General features: G+C 35.9%; 2 protein-coding genes across 2 annotated transcripts; one reads left to right on the top strand and one right to left on the bottom strand.

The window, feature by feature from the left end:
* Positions 1–382: 382 nt before the first annotated feature.
* LOC118645342 (neurofilament light polypeptide-like) lies at positions 383–1,051 on the bottom strand. The gene is made up of 3 exons (XM_036286215.1): positions 926–1,051; positions 742–880; positions 383–612 (listed from the first exon to the last, which is right to left on the bottom strand). The coding sequence occupies exons 1-3, from the start codon at positions 1,049–1,051 to the stop codon at positions 383–385; spliced, it is 495 nt and encodes a 164-aa protein (XP_036142108.1).
* A 10,786-nt stretch (positions 1,052–11,837) lies between these two features.
* Positions 11,838–17,003, top strand: LOC118645343. The gene is made up of 2 exons (XM_036286216.1): positions 11,838–14,777; positions 14,958–17,003. The coding sequence occupies exons 1-2, from the start codon at positions 11,838–11,840 to the stop codon at positions 17,001–17,003; spliced, it is 4,986 nt and encodes a 1,661-aa protein (XP_036142109.1).
* Positions 17,004–17,295: the final 292 nt, after the last annotated feature.

Genomic DNA, 17,295 nt, shown 5'->3' on the forward strand with positions numbered 1-17,295 from the left:
CCGTAATAACCATTATCCCCCCCTCTTCCCCCACTCTTTCGGTTACCAATCCCATCTTCACTTCCCTCCCTAATTCATTATCCCCTCAATTACCGTTCTTCTTTCTATCGCGCCCTCCCCTTCCACTCCCCTCCATATTATGCTTCTCCTTCTTACCTCCCTTATTCTTCTCTCTCTCTCCGCCCCTCTCATCCTTTCCCAGCCCTCTTTCTCCGCCCTCTCCATCTCTCTCTCCACCCTCCTCCATGTCTCCACTCCCCTTCCCCCCTTTCCCCCATTATCCTTTATCCCATCTTCACCCTTCTCCGCTTCCCATGTGTTTCCTTTTCTTCCCTCGCTGCCTTCTTCTGCCTGTCTTCCTTCTTCTCTCCTTCCCTCTTGGTTATCTCTTTCCTTCCTTTTCTCTCCTCTTCTTCTCGTCTCTCTTCTTCTCCGCTTCTCTCGCTTCCTCCTTCCCCCTTCTCTTCTCTTCCTCTCCCTGTTCTCCCCTCTTCTCACCCTCGCTATCCGTCCTCTTCTCTTCTCCCTTGTCTTCACCTGGTCGTACCACTTCCCTTACTCTGCCTCCCCTTGGTCTTCCTGTCTGTTCCTCTTCTCCCTCGTCGCTCTCCCCTTTTTGTCCTCTTCTCTCCGCTCTTCTCCACTCCCACCTCTTCCGCCTCCGTCCTTCCACGAGCTCCTCTTCTTAGACTCCCTCGCCTCCTCTTCCTCCCTTCTCCTTCTAGTTAACCTCTCTCTCACCTCCTTCAGCCCTCTCGTCATCTCCACCCTCAATCTCCTCATTTCTCTTCCCAATTTTTCCATCTTCCTCGCTGGCTACGCTTTCTTCCCTCTTCTTCTCACTACGCCTCTCAATCCACTCTCCACGCTCTCCACTCTCCTTCCACCAGGCACCACTCTTTTTCCCCTATCTCTTTTTCCACACCACTGCTCCACTCCCGCCATCTGCCTTCTCTTTCCTCTTCTCTTTCGTCTCCTCTCTTCTTCTAACTACTCCTCCTGGCTCTCTCTCTTTGTCCTCTTCTTCCTGTTTATTGTCTCCATCCTCCATACTTTTCTCTCTCAACTCCAAAAATTCTCCGACTTTTCTTCTTACATTTCTTCCCTCTTCCTATTTCCCTTCACTTCCCTCCAATTACCCGAGCTTCCTCCGATCTCCTCTTCCTAAAACTCCACTTCTTATTTCTCTCTTTTCACTCTTCCTCCAGCACACCACATTTCACTCCGGAGCTCTCTATGACACCTTTATCCTTAACCACGCCATCTTCCCATCTCCCCAAAGGCATGATTGTAATTGTCTATTAATGAATGATAATAAAACGTTAAAGAACGCAGAAGAAATAATTAATTATAATAGCCAAAGGAAACGTCGGAAGTATTTTAATTTAAGAAAATAGAAGTTTGATGTTTTAATACATCTGAAAAAAAGGGATTAAGAAAAGGTGAGAAAGACAAGTATACTAATATATTAATTTAATCAAGGAAAATAAATACGATAAAACCATGATCGGACATAAATTTTAATTTAACATAGGTTAGAGAAGACAGAAACATATATATATCAAAGTAATAAGTAAAAACGCAGTAAATTAATGGAGACAACTGCAAGATAATTAATAATTGTGAGTTAAAAGCCGAAAGCAAATTCTAAATTTATCACTGTATCCTGATAAAAAAAGGTAAGTTATTCATGAATTAAATGTAAAATTTTTAAACAGAAGTACATTCTTTTTTTTAAAAAAAGAATTTTTAAATCAATAATAAAAAATACCAAAACAATTTAATAAATTAGTTTATAATTAAAAAAAAAATATTTTTAAAAAATACAAAAAATAAATTACAAAAACTTAAACGTGTTTAATTTAATTTTAAAAAAAATTAAAAAAAAATAAAAAAAGTTAATAGAAAAAAGTTTTAAAAAAGGGGAAAAAATATTCCTAACATTTTGGAAAACCATAAAAAAATATATTTCATTACCATAATAAAATATAATTACGAAATCCATTTTTTAATTTTAACTTTAATTATAAACGTAAAGATTAAATTCTTTAAAAATTTCAAAAATATATTTTTAACAAAATAGTTGTTGCTGAGGACGGGGTAGAGCGCGAAGGGGAAAAAAGAAACTACGCGAATGCGTTTGTTCGTCGCGGCTACAGAGAGCGGGCCACTGGGTACACGGCACAAACTTACGAAGAGAGGTAGAAAGGTGGACCCGAGAACAAAGAGAGCGCGGTCCTACAGAGACGCCAAGGGTGTCGCGGGGAATCCGCGTTCGCGAGCGCCACGAGTCGACAAGATTGCCACCGCGCAAGTCCCGGAACACTCGCGGTTTCAACAATAGTATAAAAATAGAAATAATTTTTTAAAAAATGCATATTTTTAAGAATTCATTAATAAACTATTAACATTGTTTTTATTCTTCTTTAAGAATATTATTTAAAAATAGTTCAATGGTTTTTAGAAAAAGTCTTAAAATTTTTAAAGGGTATAAAAATCTATACAATATAACTATACAATATAATACTATATAACAAAAATGTAAGTTTAAAAAAAGACTTTTAAATTTTAAAGATTATGATATAAAGAAAACTAAAATTTCCAAATTATGGAAAACCTTGATATAAATATTCCTTGACCATTTTAAATTTAATAAATTATTTTTTTAATTTTACATATTTTACTATAAGAAATACTTCATTAAAATTTTTCGTATGGATCAATCTAAAATTTTATAAAAAAGATCAAATCTGATTTTAGTTTGTTTTAAAAACATTCTAAATTGACTTTTTTTATGATTTTGGAGGAAAAACTTTTTTAAATGAATTTAAAATAAATTACCATATTTAGGATAAATTAAATATAATTATATTCCTTTAACAAAATAAAATATAATAATTTTTTTTTTCAAAATAGTTTAAAAATTTTTTAAAATTTTATAAGAAATGCATATTTTTAAGAATTCCTTTATAAACTTTAAAAATTTATTTAATACTTCTTTAATATTATTTTTGAAAATTTAATAAATGGTTTTTCTTAAAAAAATAAAAATTTTAAAGGGTTTAAAAATTTATAAATACTACGTAACAAAAACGTAAGTTTTAAAAAATACTTTCAAGTTTTATAGATTATTATTATTTAAAGAAGAAAAATACAAATTTTGGAAAACCTTTATGTAATTATTCCTTTACCAATTTTAAATTTAATAAATTCTTTTTTAAAAAATTTAACATTTTTAACACTAAGAAATATTTTAGTAAAATTTTTCTATTGAGTTAATCTAAAATTTAATTAAAAAGATCAATTTTAATTTTAGTTTGTTTAAAATTGTGTCTAAATTGACTTTTTTGATGTTTTCTGGGGAAAAACTTTTTTAAAGGAATTTAAAATAAATTTCGATATATTTGAAAAAAATAAATATAATTATACATATTCTTTTAACAAAAAAATAAAATAAAATTACGAAATTCTTTTTTAAATAAATAATTACATTTGAAAAGATTTATTTCTAACATTTGTATAATGTATTTAAAAAAAAAGTAATCATTTTTCAAAAAATTTTTTAAGAAATGGATTTTATAAAGAATTACATTATAAACTTCAAACATTTTTAATAATCTTCTTTAATAATAAAATATCTGAATATTTTTTTAATGCTTTTTTTAAAAAAAAATAAAATTTTTGAAAAGGGTATAAAAAACTATATACAGGGTGTCTGGTATTTTTTAATGGGATTTTTATGAGCAGGCAGAGCGCATGAAACTGAACAGAAAAGTCCTTACCGTTTTTCCATTTTCGCAATAGTTAACAAGTTAGTGACTTGTAAATTTTTTTGTATTAGCCCGGCCTACCGGCAAATGCAAGCGCGCTGAGCGCCCGGCCGCGGCGGCCGCCCCTCCCTAGCGCTTGAATTTTGAGATTGCTAGGCGCGCGGGGGGAGTTGTTACAACAAGCAACAATGACTACGCACAAGCGACGCGTAACGCTAAATTCTCCCTTTGAATTATGATAGTTCCTTACCTTTTTTAATGAAAATAAAATTTTCTAACGACAAAAAGTATGTGTGTACGTGTACATACATGTGTACAAAAAATATCAGATCTAATGCTTAAAGAAGTGATTACTAAATTTATTTTTTAATAAATAACGATTATTTTTAATAAAAAATATTTTTTTCATGATAGTCTTAAACGTCGTAAACTGTAATTATAAATTTTAAAAGAAGCTGTTATCATATGCTCGAAAAAAAATTTATGCTTCTTCAAAAAACATTAGAAAATTTTATCGATTAAAATAGAAATGACAAGCAAATAAAATGTTTGTTTCAACTTTATATTCTTAATTAAAAATTAAATAACTGAGATATTTATATTTTTAATAAAATTAATCCTTGTGATAAATTTATAATACACGGAAAAAACTTTATGGTAAAAATTACTATGGTAAATAGTAAACGTGGGCCAAGGAGGAATTATGAAAATTTTTATTATGTTTTTCATCAAATTACGACAATATTTACACTACTTATATGATATAATTCTCTGAAATTTCTCCTTACAGTTCGTGGTTACTATCATAAATAATAAAATCATACATAATTTTACTATAAAATTTTCTCCGTGTAAATTTACGAATATATGAATTTATTAAATGTTTGAAACTTATAAACAATATTTATTTAATTTAAGAAAATTTTAGTTTGTAATGTGTGTGTGTGTGTGTGTGTGTATGTGTGTGTACATACACGAAAATGTTAAACATTATTTGTTTTATGTAAAGTGTGGTGTTTATTATCAACAGAATACTATTTTCAGTCATTAAAGGTAAAATAATTATTTAAAAAAATACAATTAAAAGTGAATAATTGATTTTTTTTAAACTAGAATCATATTTTTTTACATGACGTGTATAGTAATCAGCGTAAATAGTAATAGTGATATAAAATCGCGGAACTAAGGCATAATCAATTTTCCTGTCACAAAGTGATTATTCTTTAGCTCGCGTATGTATGTACAAGGATTAATTTTATTAAAAATATAAATATCCTAGTTATTCAAATTTTAATTAAGAATATAAAGTTGAAACAAACATTTTATTTGGTTGTCATTTCCATTTTAATCGATAAAATTTTCTAATGTTTTTTGAAGAAGCATAAATTTTGTTTCGAGCATATGATAACAGCTTCTTTTAAAATTTATAATGACCGTTTACGACGTTTAAGACTATCACCAAAAAAATATTTTTTATTAAAAATAATTGTTATTTATTAAAAAAATAAATTTAGTAATCACTTTAGCATTAAAACTGATATTTTTTGTACACATCTATGTACACGTACACACATACTTTTTGTCGTTAGAACACTTTATTTTCATTAAAAAACGTAAGGAACTATCATAACTCAAAGAAAGAATTTAGCGTTACGCTTGTGCGTAGCCATTGTCGCTTGTTGTAACAACTCCCCCCGCGCGCCTAGCAATCTCAAGGTTCAAGCGCTGGGGAGGGGCGGCCGCCGCGGCCGGGCGCTCAGCACGCTTGCATTTGCCGGTAGGCCGGGCTAATACAGAAAATTTTACAAGTCACTAACTTGTTAACTATTGCGAAAATGGAAAAACGGTAAGGACTTTTCTGTTCAGTTTCATGCGCTCTACCTGCTCATAAACATCCCATAAAAAAATACCAGACACCCTGTATAATATATTGGGCAGGATAGGGCGGTGGAAATAACCGCAGTGATGATTACGTTTTGGTACGATATCACGAGGACTTTATTGTAACACGAACAGCTTACACGAACGTTACATTATAAAAACGTGTGTGTGTTATACGCGATAGCGATCGACTTAGAGTCGAGTAGAGTGCACGAAAGGATCAAAAGTGCAGCACAGTGGAACCCTGCGTTAGCGTACTCCGCGTTAACGGAAACTATCCCCTCCATATGCACTCGGCCCACATGAGTAGCGTGTGTGGGGATAGCAATGCAGTCACGTAGTATGTAAGCAGTTACAACGTATTCTTAAAGATTTGTGCAAGATTTTAATGTGTAATTAATTCATTTAAGACTAAGAAATGGCTAATATTTTTTTAAATTTAAGAATTTATTATTTTGTCTACATGGTCATTAAAAATTGTCTCAAAAAATTGTTTCAAAATATTATTCATGTAAGATAAATAAAAATATATTTTTATATAAATTTTTATTTGAAAAATTCACGCATATGTAAATAAAATAGCCAACACTAACTTAAAATAAATTGTATAAATGCAATCACATAAAAAAAGGAACTCCGATTGCAATCAAAGCTGGATTTCTAATTTGATAATATTTTATTTATAAATTATGTGTTAGAAAATAATAATAAATTAGAAGTGTAGGGAATATAAAATATTCGGGAATATAATTTAGAGGTACGAGATGTGAGTTGTTCGGACGGCTATAGATACGATTGACTTAATCTGAGACGCTCTGCTTGCAATTTTATGATCGAATACATTTAGTCTTAAACGTAAACATTAACTGGTTAGATGGCAATACCGTTACGTCCCTGAATTTCACGGAGTGGGAGTGAAACCAAGCAATAGAAGATAACCCCGCGTTAGCGGACCAGAGCCCCGAACAGTTCGCTAACGCGGGGTTCCACTGTATATCGATACTCGCGATTGTCCGCCACACGAAGGATGTTACGTATCTTACGCGCCACGCGAGTGCTTGAATACTCAACATAATATTTAACACTACGTAAGTTAAGAACAATACTAACCTTTTATAAAGATTATTATTTAAAGATTTTTTAAATATCCTAATTAAAGAAAAACCTTGAAATAATTATAACTTTACTAAATTTAAAAATTAATATCTTTATTTAAAAAAATCCTTTTTTTTCTTTTAGAAATACAATAATAAATTTTTTCAAAATTTTCATTTAAAAAAATTTAAATCTTAGATCTATTGTAATTTTAATATTTTTAAAAATCTTTCAAAAATGACTTTTCAGATGTTTTTGGGAGAAAATCTTATAATTATAAATTTAAAAAAAATTTTAAAAATTATTATATATTCCTTAAAAAAAATAAAATATAATTAAGAAAGTCATTTGTTAATTTAATCTTAAAGTAAATTTTAAAAATAAATTAAATGTTTAAATTTTTTTAATAAAGAATCCGTATATAAAAAAAAGAAAGTAAAAATCTGGAATTAAGAATAACATATAAAATAAATGAGTTTATATATTAAAAAAAAAATATTTTAGATGAATACAAAAAAATATACAAGTTAAAAAAAATATTTTGTCTAAAAAAATTTTTAAAATCATTCAAAAAGAAAGTTAATTCTAAAAAAAAAGTTAAAATTTTAATTAAGATAATTTAAAAAAAATTTTCATAAATTTAAAAAAAAAAGGTATTTCTAAAAGAAAAAAAAAATAATTAAAAAAATAATTAAATTTAAAATTGATAGAAGAATAATTATATAAAGATTTACAAAAATAGAAAATTCAAAAAATCTTAAAATAATAATATAAAAAAAAGAAAGTATTGTTTTAAACTTACGTAGTGTTAAATATTATACATAGATTATTATACCCTTTAAAAAATTTAGGATTTTTTTAAAAAAGCAAAAATAAAATATAATAAAAAGTATAAAAAGGATGTTAAAAATTTATAAAGGAAATCTAATAAAAAATGCATTTTAAAAAAGAGAAGAAAATTGAAAACAATGTGGAAAAAAATGGAAAATAGAAAGAAGTATATGAGTCATTTCACGGAATCCACATATGAAATTTGAAATCATAGTCACCGATTTCGTTTAAACTGCAGAAAAATATTCGTCAAAATAAGTTAAAACAACCTGAATTTTTTTAAACCCACGGGATTAGTGGGAGCGCTGCTGTCATTTCTTTGACATGTCGCGTTTGGACAATGCTTTGAAGTAAATTTCCCAAAATTTTTTTCTTTTCTGTTTTTTTTCTCAAACGTGTACATTTTTATGTAAAATTTCCTGTTCTTTCCAATAAAAATATTTTCAGTTTCCTTAAAATTAAAGAAAGTATTAATGTTGGAGCATTGTCGGGTACGTTCCTATGACTAGCCGGAACTAACTACGGAGGCGCTAGTTGTCTTACAGGTGGCGTCCCAGTTTATGGAAGGACACGCATTTTTTTAATCTACCTAACCAGTGTGTGTACCCCCTTTTTTGATCTCAGAGACGAATCCCTCGTTCTCTCTTGTAATAACCACGCTAAAATTGGAATCATTAAATATTGACTAAAACCTATTACGTGTGCGATACGTTATTTGGAACTTCCTGCCATTTCCATTCGACGCGCTAACAATTAAAAATTGCGATTTTTGAGAAAAATTCTGTTTTTTTATATCTTCCCCAAAATTTATTTTAAAATGAATATTTTCATTGGAAAGAGCGGATTTTTTTACATAATATATGTAGTTTATAGTTTTTGCTCTTAAGAGGATGCTAAACTGCCCATCAAACTTGATTGAGGTCGATAATGCAGAATCATTATTTATCCTTGTTCATGAAAAAATTTGCTTTAAAATACAAGTTATATAGCTTATACTTACAAATAAATGATGTCTTGCAGTTTAAAATAGAAGGAATAAGACTATATTTGTCAAATTACGATTACAAGCCGTAAAAAAACATATTTATGTGATCAAAAATTTTCTTCATTTAAGCGCTTTTATTATAAAAATATTTTTTTTTTACGGCTTGTAATTTGACGATTCTAATCTTATTTCTCAATTTATTCCGAACCCGGGAACACCATTCATTTGTAAGTATAAGCTACATAACTTGTATTTTGAAGCAAATATTTTTATGAACAAATAAACTTTAAAAAATGTTTTGCATTTTTGGTCTTTATCTAATCGTCCCTGGGTTCATTTGTGTACGTACTTTAAAAGTATAAAAGGATTATCAATTCTGTAAATTCAATTCGAAATTAAATGATTAAACAGAATGTCAGTAAAACACACGGCTTTAGCATCCTCTTAATGGTTAGAATCAAAATTAAATAAATAAACAAATTATATTTACTATTTCTAATTATATTTTCGTCTTTAATAATTAATTTTTATTAAGTCGTACAGCCATCAATTTATTTTTATTTTTATAAAGTTCAAAGATGATAAAATTACTTTTGCATGAGCATATCCTACCATGTCATTCAAAGAAATTATTGCGTGATAACTTTGATACTGTTTTGATTGTATCATGGCTGTAAAAATATTTCTGTTTGCTTTGCTTACGACTTGAATCCAAATTGAAAGGATGGAAACATTTTTTAGTTTTTTTTGTGAGCACTTTGATGCCATTTCAAAACGAAAGTGATGCAAAAAAGTTATAAAAAGTTATGCTCTCTATATCGATACACTTTAACGATTCTTACGTGAAGCACTCGGCACATTTGATGGCAGCATGCTCTATTGATTCGTAACGCCAACTCCAAAACGTACCCATAGACAACAAGAATTGAAGAAAACAATATATTTTATATTTAAATAAAGTAATATTATCTTACAAAACTTGTAAGCAAATAAAAATATTTTTAGAATAATGGTATGTTACACACAATACAACGACTTAATAAAAAATCAATAATAAGAACGAAAATATAATTAAAAATAATAAAAAATTTGTTTATTTATTTAATTTTGGTTCTGACCATTGAGAGCAAAAGCTATATATATTATGTAAAAAAATCCGCTCTTTCCAATGAAAATATTCATTTTAAAATAAACTTTGGGAAAGATATAAAAAAACAGAATTTTTTTTAAGAATCATCATTTTAAATACCAAATCTTTGATTTTAAGGGAATTGGAAATATTTTTATTAGAAAGAGCAAAAAATTTTACATAAAAATGTACACGAGTAGTATAGGGGAAGCCATGGGGCGTCAAAACAAACCCCCACTCCTCGCCCTCACAGCGGGGAGTGTCTGCCCCCTTTCCCCCCTGTCAGGGGCAGCCATGGTGCATCAAAACAAACCTGAACTTCTTCCTCGGCCTGATGTAAAACCTAACCCCCACTCTTCCTCCGACTGGTGTCAAACCTAACCCCCTTCACCCGTCTGGGGCCTGGTGGGGAAGACTAGACGCTGTGACGTCACGAATTTGAACGGTGCGTTTTGATTGGATACCCCATGGCTGCCCCGAGCCTTGATTGGGTAGCTTGAGTTTGTGTCGTCACGATTTTGAACGGAGGGTAATGATTGGATACACCATGGCTGCCCCGAGTCTTGATTGGCACTCCATGGCTGCCCCGAGCCTTGATTGGCTGCCTGAGTATACTACTGGATTTTTAAATTTCGAGACTAGCGGTCCCTCGGAAAAATGTCAGAAGTGACAAATGATGGAAGTCAGATCTTAGATCCGGGAGTCTTGCTCGGCTGGGGGTTGCTTTTCGGACAGGTGTATGTTTTGTAACAGGTTTGTTAACAGACTTACAGAACAAAGGTGCTTTTGTAAGATAGAGAAATCTTTCGCTATTATGTAGATACTTAAGGAACAAACAGGAGAGAGTGATTTTCATGAGTTATAAAAATCAAACACTTTTTATTATGAAAGCTGAACAAAGAAATATAAGAAAGTTTAACTTTTGTAAAAGAATTCTTTTTGCTATTATGTAAAGATACTTTAGGCACAAACAGGAGCTTGTATATTTCGAGTCTTAAAAAATCAAAAACTATGTATTATGAAGGAAGTAAAAGAAATATATCAGAATTAACTTTTGAAAGAAAATTCTTTTGCTATTATGCAGAGATACTTTAGGCATAAACAGGAACTTGTACATTTCCTGTCTCAAAAAATCAAAAACTATTGTAGGATATTTCCGCCTGCGCCTTTTCTCTCGAAATCATTCCATCGGGAGCTCGTTCGCGTCCGCGACCGGTCGTTCACGCTCGTGTTACCATGCGACTTCGCTACCGGTCGTTCGTTTTCGGCGGTCTTCGTTTCCGCTCGGGGTCTCGCGCTTCCATTACAGCAGATCGTGAGCGACCCTCGCCATGCTCACTTTACATAACCACAAAAAACGCGTCGATCAGTCGGAATCATTTTTCTTTTGTGTATTTCTACCTCCTCAATAAAGTACAAAATAAGAAGACTCTAAATTTCTTCGAACACACCTTCCCGAGAAATCACGCCGGGAAATTCAGTGTGTGGGGCACAAGCCCGAAACGGCCAAAAGCCGACACATATGGTCCTTCGAGCCGGACGCGCCTTTTTCATCACGGCACGCCGTGACGATCGACGCCATAGAGGAGGATCGAGAAACAAGCATTACAGTAATATCTGCGCGGCAAGGAGGCGTGCGGTCGGGATTTTACAAAGACATACGACTTCCCACGACGCTTTCCCTTGTCCGAACGAACGAGCCGATACTCGGCAACGTGCCCATCGTCGAGCGCTTCAGCATTGCCACGGCGACATTCCTCAACTACTACAAGGGCATCGATAGACTGCGGCGACGCGTCTAACATACAAGGACGGCAGGTGATTCCCTGCAATATTCCTGTCGTCAAGCGCACGAGCCGATCCACGACAACGTGCCCGTCATCGAGCGCTTCAGCAGTTCCAGATCGACCTTCCTCATCTACGAGGACATCAATCGACTTCGGCGACGCTCTTCGTCTTCGACAGCATCGAGTGATTCTTACGAACTCCCCCACCCCCTCCTTCTTCAAAGGCATCAGGCGATTCCTGCGACGCTTCCGCCTTCGGGCTTGCGAGCGTAGAATCGAGAGCGAGGTAAGGTTAACTCTTCAACGGTCGTTGCCAACCATCTTTGTTTATCGCGTGAATTCGCCTCTATTTATTCGCCATGGCTAACGACGATGTAAACACACTCAAAAGGCGTCGCGCAACAATATTAGGATCATGTACGAGGATACGCAATTTTGTAGAAGCGGCCGAATCCGTTACACCGTCCGTAGCGGCTCAATTTGAGGAACGTAAGATTAAATTGGAGAACCATTGGACCGAATATGACATCGTACAAACTAAATTAGAGATGCATGACGAATCCGAAGCAAATCACCGCGTCACCTTTGAAGACGCGTTCTATTCCTTGTCGGCCAAAATTCGCGAAATGCTCAATATTTCGACACGCGGTACGGCCATGGTCGCGCCGGCATCGTTAGATGCGAACCAAGCGCAGGAATCCGATAGAATAAAATTGCCGAAGTTAGACATTCCTAAATTTTCCGGAAAATATGACGAATGGTTTTCGTTCTACGATACCTTCAAATCAACGGTGCATGAGAACAAATCTCTCAGTAACGTTCAAAAATTGCGTTATCTAAAGAGCGCTCTTCTTGACAGCGCGCTCAAGCTAATAAATTCCTTAGAAATTTCCGACATAAATTACGAGGTGGCATGGAACTTATTACAAGAGCGTTATTGTAACCAACGTGTGATCGTTCAGGATCACATAAGCGCGATCTTAGATTTAGCAACTATGAAAAGAGAAAATGTTATCGAACTGCGACAAATCGCAGATGGCGCAACGACACACATTCAGGCCCTTCAGGCTCTAAAGCGTCCTACATCTGAATGGGATGATATATTAATTATAATTTTAAGTCGCAAACTTGACGCGCGCACTCTCCGCGATTGGCGATTGTCGCTAAAGGGTTCTGAACTGCCCACCTTAAAACAGTTTCTCGGCTTTATAACACATCGATGTCAAACTCTCGAGACGGCTAGCAGACCGGATGTCAATTCTCCCAAAAATGAAAATACGCAGTCACAATCCAACACGAAACGTCAGTCTTCGTGTACTGCGACGATTAAATCTAAATGCGGTTTTTGTAACGGAGAGCATCTCATATATTATTGTCAAAATTTTTTAGCATTGCCCATCTCCCAAAGAGTTTTAGAAATTCGTAAGCGCAAACTGTGCACCAATTGTCTAAGATCCATTGATCATTCTTCAAATAAATGCCCATCAAGCAATTGCAGAGTTTGCAAGGCGAAACACAATACATTGCTTCATCTTGCAACTGCCGAAACAAAGGAAAGGGAAAAACGCGATCGCGCTACCGAAAGCGGCGCCGAAACGAGCCCGACCAGCTCTTCGGCTGCCGTAGTCACGCACTCCACACATTCTCTTGATGGCAAATGCGTTATGCTCTCTACTGCCGTCGTTTATGCATATGATAGCAAGGGCTCTCGCAAATCTTGTCGCGTCTTACTGGACAGCGGTTCTCAAGCCAATTTCATATCAAAAAGGTTCTCAGATGCACTCGGACTTCCAACAAATTCAATCGACATCTCGATCTCGGGTGTAAACAAAACAGTCACGAGATCGTCTAAATCCACAACAGTATGTTTACAGTCACGTACCAATGCCTTCAGCATTTCGAGCGATTGTATAATCACAGATCAAGTAACGAATAAACTTCCCGCCTTTACCATGAAAAGAAGTGCATTTGAGATACCGCAAAATTTGAGATTGGCTGATCCGCAGTTCCACATCTCATCAGAAATCGACATATTAATAGGCGCGGAACACTTCTGGGACTTGCTCTGTGTCGGTCAAATTAGGGCCTCCCCAACACATCCGACGTTACAAAAAACGCGATTCGGGTGGATCTTAGCCGGACGACTGAGCGGCTCACCGACTTCCGGACAACGCATACAATCATTTCACGCGACCGTGACCAACACGCAATTACGCGATCAATTATCGCTTTTCTGGCAAGTCGAGGACGTTGCTGAAAATCCAAATAATCATACGATTGAGGAGGCTCAGTGTGAACAACACTTTTTGCAAAACTTATCTCGAACTCCGCAGGGCAGATTTGTCGTTAAGCTTCCGTGTAAGGAACCAGGTTTTGACAAACTCGGAGAGTCAAGGGACGTTGCCCTGAAAAGGCTGTATAGCTTAGAAAGGCGTTTTAGACGCGATCCCGAATTAAAAATTCAATACTCTCAATTCTTAAATGAATATTTGGCATTAGGCCACATGATGCAAATTGACGAACAATCCGATGATAATTCGAAATCCTTCTACTTACCTCATCATTGCGTCTTCAAGCCTACTCTGGGTTCCAACAAAATTAGAGTGGTCTTCGACGCTTCGAGCAAAAGCTCTACTGGCACCTCTCTGAATGAAGTACTAATGGTGGGTCCAACCGTTCAACAGGATCTACTATCTATATTACTCCGATTCCGCATTTTTCGTTATGTTCTCGCGGCGGATATCATTAAAATGTATCGGCAGATAAAGGTGCACCCCTCGCAAACGCGCTACCAACGCATTCTTTGGCGGGACGATCCGAATTCCGACGTCAAGGTTTACGAACTCGTTACGGTTACATACGGCACGTCTTCCGCTTCTTATTTGGACACTCGGTGTCTCAAATGGCTAGCCGAACGATACTCAAGCAAATATCCGAGTGGCTCTACATCCGTGGGACGCGATTTTTATGTAGATGATCTGCTCACGGGAGCCGATACAATTGATCAAGCCAAAACAATTCGCGATGAGGTCATTAATCTATTGCGCTTGGGAGGGTTCGAGCTCAGCAAATGGGCATCCAATTGCCCTGACTTGTTGACGGACCTTAGCAATCAAAATAACAATGTTATTATAATCGACAAGGACTCAGAATCATCTCTTTTGGGGGTTCATTGGAATCAGACTAAAGACACACTCCTTTTTTCTTACAAAAATAGCGACACTCATGATACAGTTTCCAAACGAACAATTCTATCTGAGGTGGCTCGATTGTTCGACCCGCTAGGCCTATTAGGCCCGGTAATTGTTTTGACCAAACTAATCTTACAAGAACTCTGGCAATTGGGCTCTCACTGGGATGAGTCGGTTCCACAACACCTCCATTCGCGCTGATCGGAACTCAAAGCACAATTGACTACTATCAATCAGCTCTCCATTCCGCGCTGCGTTAAATTCACTACTGATCCGCTATCCATACAGCTTCATGGCTTTTGTGATGCAAGTCAGCGGGCGTATGGAGCGTGCGTCTATGTGCGTACGCAATTCAAAAAAAATGAATATCGCACCGAATTGTTGACTTCTAAGTCTCGCGTTGCACCGCTCAAGGCTGTATCTCTGCCGCGCCTTGAACTCTCGGCAGCATTGTTGCTAGCGGGACTAATCAAGAAAATCGGCGCGTCATTTGACCTGACCAACTTGCAAACGTTTTTATGGTCAGACTCTACAATCGTCCTGAACTGGATATCCTCACCGTCGCGACAATGGTCCGTTTTCGTGGCTAATCGAGTGGGCGAAATCCAAGGCATTACGGACCCAGAACGTTGGCGTCACGTCAAATCTTCGGACAATCCTGCCGACATTTTATCTCGTGGACTCAATCCGCGTGAACTAGCAAGTTCATCAATATGGTGGCACGGTCCCACCTTTTTACAACAAAGCGACGAGCTCTGGCCTAACAGTGAATTCGTTCGCACAACAAAAAACCTCCCGGAACAAAGGCAATGCCATGCGGCCATCGCCGTTTTCGAAAATAACATCGTAAATGAGTTGCTTAATAGACACTCAACTCTCAACAAAGCATGTCGCATTCTATCATATTGCTTAAGGTTCTCTAAGCCTTATCGCAAATTTGCATCGACCAATTTCATATCTCACCAAGAAACTCAATCAGCTCTGTGCATCATGTGCAAGGTAGTACAAGCTCAGACGTTCGCAGAGGAACATAGGGCGTTATGCAAGGGCAACGTTATTAATTCTTCAAGCAGCATTTTGTCCCTCTCTCCATTCATAGGTAAAGATGGATTAATTCGAGTGGGCGGAAGGCTAGACAATTCAGATTTGAATTTTGACATCCGCCATCCGATTTTACTACCGCGCAATCACATATTAACCAAACGTATAATAGAGCAGGAGCATCTGCGCAATGCACACGCTGGCACACAAGCCACCATGGCGGCAGTGAGACAACGGTTCTGGCCAATCTCGATGCGATCAATTACGCGAAAAATTATCAAAAATTGTGTAACTTGTTTCAAAACAAATCCTATTTATTCGGAGGCCATAATGGGTTCACTACCCGCAGGTCGCGTGACCATTTCAAAACCGTTCTCCCACTGTGGGGTGGACTATGCCGGTCCCTTTCTGCTACGCGAATCGAAACGACGCAATGCCCGTAGTCATAAGGCCTATCTGGCCATTTTCGTGTGCTTCGCGACAAAGGGAGTGCACTTAGAACTCGTTAGCGACCTTACCAGCGATACCTTTATTGGCGCACTCAAACGATTTGTGTCGCGTAAAGGAAAACCGAGTTGTATGTATTCCGACAACGGAACCACCTTCGTCGGAGCTCAAAGGCAATTAAAGGAATTTTTTGATTTTCTAAGCAATGAACAAACTCAAACTAGTGTTCAATTCTTTTTACGTGACCAGGGAACTTCCTGGAAATTTATACCTCCCAACTCTCCGCACTTCGGCGGTTTGTGGGAGGCAGCAGTAAAATCTGCAAAATTACATTTACATCGAATAGTCGGAAGATCGCCTTTGACCTTCGAAGAGTTACAGACAATATTTTGTGAAATAGAGGCGATTCTGAATTCGCGTCCGATTACGCCACTAAGCGCTGATCCTAACGACTTAGCCTATTTAACTCCGGGTCATTTCTTGGTTGGCACCGCCCTGAACAGTTTTCCTTACGAAAATCTAATCGATATTAATGAAAACAGATTAGTGCGTTGGCAGCAAATCGAGCAAATGCGGCAACATTTTTGGCACAGATGGAGCCGAGAGTACCTACATACTCTCCAAGAACGTTCAAAATGGAAAATTAATAAGGGCGAGCAGTTAAAGCTCAATCAAATGGTACTATTGCAAGTACAGGGCCTTGCACCACTCCAGTGGCTACTAGGCCGAGTTGAAGAAATTCATCCGGGCGCCGACAATGTTGTCCGTACCGCTACTATCCGTACAGCAAGGGGTCTATATACTAGACCCCTGTCAAAAATTGCTATTTTGCCACTAGATTCATGACATGTTATTTAATATCCAACTGTATTTTAGCCTACTTAAGCGTCGACTGTATATTTTTATATTGAGTCAGTTATCCGTCTTGTAACCTCGACATTCAGAAGATTTTCTCATTTGTTACCCCTTTTAAGCAGATTTTATTGTATTTCCGCATTCTGTGCTTTAAGTTTTTACCTTCGTAATTGAATTCGTTTGTTTTAGATGCTACATAAACAGCTACGTTCATGCGTTTTGAAAGTGAATCCTTTCAACGGGGGCGGCATTGTAGGATATTTCCGCCTGCGCCTTTTCTCTC

The sequence above is a fragment of the Monomorium pharaonis genome, chromosome 4, assembly GCF_013373865.1.
Source record: "Monomorium pharaonis isolate MP-MQ-018 chromosome 4, ASM1337386v2, whole genome shotgun sequence".
Lineage (NCBI taxonomy): Eukaryota > Metazoa > Arthropoda > Insecta > Hymenoptera > Formicidae > Monomorium > Monomorium pharaonis.

Bases quoted from the DNA above. Each gene is read 5' to 3' on its own strand.
- LOC118645342 (XM_036286215.1), bottom strand. From the start codon at position 1,051: ATGGAGGATGGAGACAATAAACAGGAAGAAGAGGACAAAGAGAGAGAG. The intron at 881-925 runs GTGTGGAAAAAG...GCCTGGTGGAAG, and splicing joins ATGGCGGGAGTGGAGCAGTG to GAGAGTGGAGAGCGTGGAGA. The intron at 613-741 runs GTGAGAGAGAGG...GAGGACAAAAAG, and splicing joins TGACGAGAGGGCTGAAGGAG to GGGAGAGCGACGAGGGAGAA.
- LOC118645343 (XM_036286216.1), top strand. From the start codon at position 11,838: ATGGCTAACGACGATGTAAACACACTCAAAAGGCGTCGCGCAACAATA. The intron at 14,778-14,957 runs GTAATTGTTTTG...CTATCCATACAG, and splicing joins CGCTAGGCCTATTAGGCCCG to CTTCATGGCTTTTGTGATGC.